At 36.1% G+C, this 6,000-nt stretch overlaps 1 protein-coding gene and 1 long non-coding RNA gene across 2 annotated transcripts; one reads left to right on the top strand and one right to left on the bottom strand.

The window, feature by feature from the left end:
- The first annotated feature begins 958 nt into the window (after window positions 1-958).
- LOC129906804 (uncharacterized) lies at window positions 959-2,093 on the top strand. The gene is made up of 2 exons (XR_008770854.1): window positions 959-1,602; window positions 1,653-2,093. It is a non-coding gene; the product is annotated as an uncharacterized LOC129906804 (long non-coding RNA).
- A 1,440-nt stretch (window positions 2,094-3,533) lies between these two features.
- On the bottom strand, window positions 3,534-4,607 carry LOC129909317 (uncharacterized). Its single transcript, XM_055986406.1, has one exon. The coding sequence runs from the start codon at window positions 4,605-4,607 to the stop codon at window positions 3,534-3,536; it is 1,074 nt and encodes a 357-aa protein (XP_055842381.1).
- Between the last annotated feature and the right edge of the window lie 1,393 nt (window positions 4,608-6,000).

The following is a 6,000-nucleotide window of genomic DNA, read 5'->3' as shown; positions in this document are numbered from 1 at the left end:
AATGTTTTTATTTTGTGCCCTGATGTATTTATGTTGGGGCCTCTAAATTGATATTTAATTTTCCATTTGATTGTTTTGAACCACTGAAGTAATAGTAATACAAAATTTGATGAATATTTTAGGGCTCTTTTGTAATAGATTTTGGGGCCCTCAAATTAATATTTGATTGCCTCTTAACTAAAGGGGTTCCTGAAAAATTATTTTTTTGGACCCTTCTGTCTCCAGTGGGGGCCCTGAGGTCGGTCGGGGGCCCCGGGGCGTCGCCCCGCTTGCCCCAAGGGAGTGTACGCCCCTGATTATACATAATTACAACTACACATAGGTTCGTAAATTCAAAGTTAATTCAATATAGTTACAATGTTAAATATATATAATATCAATAATTCAATTTATTTAAAATCTTCATAGTTCAGTCTTGTAGGTTTCTTTATATATCCTCTTGGTCTTAAAGACCTTTCAGAATCTCGGGGAAGTGGTGTTTCACTTGAATCATCATTGTTGTTAGGTGACAAATTTATCTTTGTTGCTGTCCTTTCATAATCTTTTGGTCTAACCAACAATTTTCTTTGTCTAGCCTTAGAGTCTTGCGAATATTGAAAGTGTCTGAATAGTTTTTCTGATTGCGAAGGTTTCATTATTTGTTCTATGTGAACTCTACGAATAGTACCTTGCAACTCTATCAATAAAATTAAAGGACTTTCAATCTTCACTATTCTGCAGGGCAGCCATTTACATATTTCTTTAAAATGATTCAAATAGAACATTTTCCTTCCTTAAAATGATTTTTAGTTACTTTACTTTCATTACAATTATTTTGATTTTTATTTTCATTTTTCTTCCTCTCTTTTTCTGATTCCAAAGCTTTATTTTTATTTGTGTTTACATTTTCATGAGAGGTATTATTTTTTGATTCAAAATTTATATTTTTAAAACAATCTAAAATAGTTATAACTTTATATTTAAATATAAGTTCATTTGGCGTTTGGTTGGTGACGGTTGAAGGAGTATTACGATACGCAAATAGAAATTGAATGTCGATCGAATTACTAAGGCTATCCAATAAAAAACATTTCAAACTCGATTTTACTGTTTGCACTGCCGTTGCTCGATGGGTGATAAGCTGGGATGGGTATTCTCTTAATATTTTGATTTTTTAAAAACGTCACGAACTTAACTGAGTTAAACGGAGGACCGTTATCCGATACCAGTAAAAGTGGTAAACCAAAAATACTAAAGTTTTTGCATAGTTTTGATATAAATGATTTAGCTGTAGTCGTTTTCATATAAAATAAATCAAGATATTTGGAAAAAAACGTCAAAAATTATCAAAAAAATTTGATTTTTAAAATAAAAAAAATCAATATGTAATCGTTCGTAAGGGAAACTAGTACTAGGCCAAGACGAATTTACTTTCTGAGTGGAAACGTTTCTATTTGATTGACATGTCAAACAACTTGTTACATATCGCTCTATGTCATCGTCTATTTTCATCCACCAGACATATGACCTGGCCAAATAGTTTCATTCGGATCATACCATTGTGATTTGTATGTAATACTTTTAGAATATGATTTTTTAGATCTTGTGGAACGACTATGCGATGTAAGTAATACAAGCATCCATTTTCTGTGTGAAAATCGTGTCTTTTTAAGAAATAAGAATGAACATCGTCATCATGCTTTGACGGCCAACCAAACTGGACAAAATTTATAAATTTTATTTAAAAAGGAACTTTCTTTTTGACGTCTCCGAATAGTTTCAAAATCTAAAGGTATTTCATGACTCTCATTGAAAAAATTAATGCAATCCATTCCGTCTTCTGGAACACCACTTGGTTCATCCAAGGGTAAACGTGAGAGAGCATCTACATGTCCCATAAGTCTGCCTGGCTTGAATTTTATTTCATAATCATACATCGTTAAAATGACTGACCATCTTTTGAGTCTACCAATAGCAACGGAAGAATTACATTTTTTCGGGTTGAAAATCTCTTTCAACGGTTCATGATCGCTAAAAAGCTGAAATTTAAGCCCATATATGTATTTATGGAATTTTCGAATTCCAAATATAATTGCTAGGGCCTCTCTATGTAATTGAGAGTAATTTTTTTCTGTGTCGTTAAGCGTGCAGCTAGCAAATAGAATTGGTTTCTCTACTCCGTCAATAAAATGAACAAGAATCGCTGAACATCCGTAGGGGCTAGCGTCTGCATACATACCCAAAAGTTTTTTAGGGTCATAGAGAGCAAGAACCTTATTTTTTAGTAAATACGTTTTAGATTCATCAAAAACTTTTTGGCATTCCCTCGACCAATTAAACTCCACATCTTTTCTTAAGAGTTTATAAAAAACTGACAATTTAGAAGACAAATTCGGAATAAAATGTGAATAATAATTCAAAAGTCCCAGGTAGGCCTGAAGCTGTTGGAGATTTTTCGGAGCTGGAGCTTTAATCACAGCGTCCACTTTTTTTGGGTTTGGTTTAATTTCATTATAAGATAAGACATGACCTAAATATGCGACTTCGGTCACTAAAAACTCACATTTTCGCAAATTAATTTTTACTTCATGCTTGCTTAATCTTTCAAAAATGGAGGTACAAATACTTATACATTCCGAAGCGGTTAACCCACCAATTATCAAATCATCTTAAAAACATGCAAAATTCTTAATACCTAATAAAATTTTTTCCACGGTTGATTGGAATATTGCCGGAGCACAACTAACTCCTAATGGTAGACGATTATATCTTAATAACCCTAAATGGGTATTAATTGTTAGAATTTTCCGTGATTCCGGAGCAACTGATAATTGGAGATACGCTCCTGAAAAATCTATTTTTATAAAATAGCGACAATTTGAAAGACTCGCGAATATATCATCTAGGCGTGGGAGTTGGTGGTATTGTAATGAAATGAATTAATTAATAGTTATTTTACAATCCATGCAAATCCGAATCGACTTGTTTGCTTTTTCAACGATAACTATAGGGGTGGCCTATATGTTGCTATGTTCAACCGGCTCCAATATGCCTTCGGCCACCATTTTCTTTAACTCTTTTTCAACCGGCTCCCGCAAGGCATATGGGGAGGCTGTACGGCTTACAGAAAATAGGCACAGAACCGTCTTTCATAAATATTTGGGCCTCATGCCCTTTGATTGGAATTTGCAGGGATTGATTAAATACATTGGAAAAATTTGTTTTTAAAAATTCTACAAAACTCTCTTTTGTTTCACTACCTGAGTATTTGATGTTGGGGGCTATCGCACTTGTCACTGGTGTCTGGATCGATAATAACTGCTGATCGAAGCTCGTGTCCGAGATCATTTTTTCTCTCCAACCCGGAATTAAAGCGTCAAACCAAGCTCGACCCATGAGCGGCATAAAGTTTTTATTAGTTGTCTTTATAACAACCAGATCTAACAACATGTTTTTAAGGTTTCGCCTAACCAAACGCACGGGAACTACAATTTTACCTAGAACAGATATATTTTCACCAGTAACAGTATACAATTTATCATATGGACAAATACTTAACCTAGAAAAATACTTTTCATACCCTCGTGACTGATGACACTCGTACATGCACCGCAATCGACTTCCATTTTTATAGACTTATCCGCAATCATGACATCAAGAAATAAAGGAGCATTTATTTTGTTGAGATCGACGTTCGTATTAGCTTCTGAACTTCCTCCATCAGACGACTCTGCTCCAGCATCATCGACAAAGTAGACGACTTTTTTAGCTCGACATTTGGACACAATGTGGCCACGTTTTTTACAACGATAACATGTCCAGTTAACTGCGGGACATTTACTTTTGTGGTGACTTCGATCGCACCTCTGACACTCTTCTTTCGATGAATTTGTAGACTTGCGACCTTTTGAGTGCGATCTTTGCTGACTGACAATTGGCTTGCGACTGTTTTGACGATATCGACTGTAATTGGGGCTTTCGTTGTTCATCTTCTGCCAGTGGTGGAACTGATTTATTGATGCTGAGGTATTTATTGCTCGCGTTTCTGATTCTGTCAGTTCGAAATTGAGAGACTTATTGACCGCATCGTCAAATTTAAGCGTCTTTCCTATATCAATCAATTTCTGTTGCCACCCATTATTTGTCAAACCGACAATGAAAATATCGCGAAGCATTTCGTCCAAGATCACATTGGGAAATTCACACCTTTGAGAGGAAAATTTTAACCTCACTACGAAATCGGATATTTTTTCTCCATGTGTTTGTTTGAGGTTATAAAATTTGAAACGCTCTGCTATGACGTTACCTGGAGAGTAATGTTTTCGTAAGCACTCCAAAAGATCATCGAGTGACATCTCCTCAGGTTTTGCATTAGATGGAACCAGCTGCATGAGTTTTTCCAGTACTTCGTCACTCACCAACGTCAGCAGCATTCCTACTTGATCCTCAGTCGAAATTCTGTTGATCTTAAAAAACATTTTGAGACGAACCTCGTACGTGCTAAAATTGCTTCCTGGTATAAAGTTCGGCATATTTCCCACCACCATGTGGTTTGCCTTGATCTGCTGTATAATTTCATCCAGCTTGTCGTCGGATTCGGGGGCATTTGGATCCACTTTCAACGACATAGTGATATCGATTTAATGTTTAATATTTAAAAAAAAATTTTACTACTTTTATTTTAAATAATTTAATAAAAAAAAAAAACGATAAAAGGTTCGATTAAATTGCCTCGTCGCCAATAAAATATCTAAGACTTGCCAAAGAAAAGACTGGTTCGGTTTAGTTCTAGACTTGAAGTGACACATTATATTTAACATTTAATTCATTACATAAATATAGTGTTGCCACTGTAGTTACACTACTTTACTTATTTAGTACTAATACAAAGGTGGTATTCTATCACCTCTTCTTTGGATTTTGGTGATGAATCTCATGATGAATCTCATTCATCAAACTGAAAAACAGCGGTGTCAAGCTTATAGCCTACGCAGACGAACTAGCTCTTCTAGCGACAGGTAAATACCTAACCACTGTAAGCGAACAATTAGAAAGCGCATTATCCAAGGTCAGTAACTGGACCAGGAGATGCGGTCTTAAAGTAAACCCCCTTAAAACAGAACAGGTACTTTTCAGAAACAGAAGTAAAATTAATCCTTTTGTAGTGCCAAAAATTGATGGTACCCAACTTAAGATTTCGGATAAAGCGAAATATCTCGGAGTGATCTTGGATAAGAAGCTTAACTGGGGTCCAAACATTCAAGAAAGATATAAGAAAGCCACTTTTGCACTTTACTCATGTAATAGAATTCTTGGCAGAAACTGGGGACCAAATCCTAAAATAATTATGTGGATGTATACCGCCATTGTCAGACCCATTCTGACTTATGGCAGCTTAGTCTGGTGGCAAGCTCTGGAGAAATACACGAACTTGAAGACCCTAACCAAAGTACAAAGAACAGCATGCACTAGCACTACGGGGGTGATGAGGTCCACTCCAACCGCAGGTCTGGAAGCAATCCTTAATCTCACTCCCTTAGATCTATTTGTACAAGAATTAGCAGCAAACAGTGCCCTACGACTCAGTCAAACCAACATTTGGAATACTAGTCAAAACGGCCATACTACGATCCTTTCTAACTACGTTGGCAACAACGTAAGTACAGATTACATGACCCCTTAATTAGACTTCAACAAGTCTTTTAATGTCAGTTTCCCTAACAGACAAGATTGGGAAAACAGTGTACCTTTCTCAAATGAGTCGACTATCGCCATTTTTAATGATGGTTCGAAAATTAACACTGGTGTTGGTGCAGGGTTTTTACTCAGAAAACCTCAACCTTGCCAATTCTTTCAGGCTCCCCGATCACAGCAGTGTCTTCCAAGCCGAGAGTTGCTAAACAAATATCCATGATGGCGATATCACCTGCTGACATCACCTTTTTCATTGATAGCCAAGCGGCAATAAAAACGATTTTTGCCACCTTAATCAAGTCAAAGCTTGTTTCTTGCTGTCGCGAA

This window comes from Episyrphus balteatus, chromosome 1 (genome assembly GCF_945859705.1).
Source record: "Episyrphus balteatus chromosome 1, idEpiBalt1.1, whole genome shotgun sequence".
Taxonomy (NCBI): domain Eukaryota; kingdom Metazoa; phylum Arthropoda; class Insecta; order Diptera; family Syrphidae; genus Episyrphus; species Episyrphus balteatus.
This window is presented reverse-complemented; position numbering and strand designations above follow the sequence as displayed.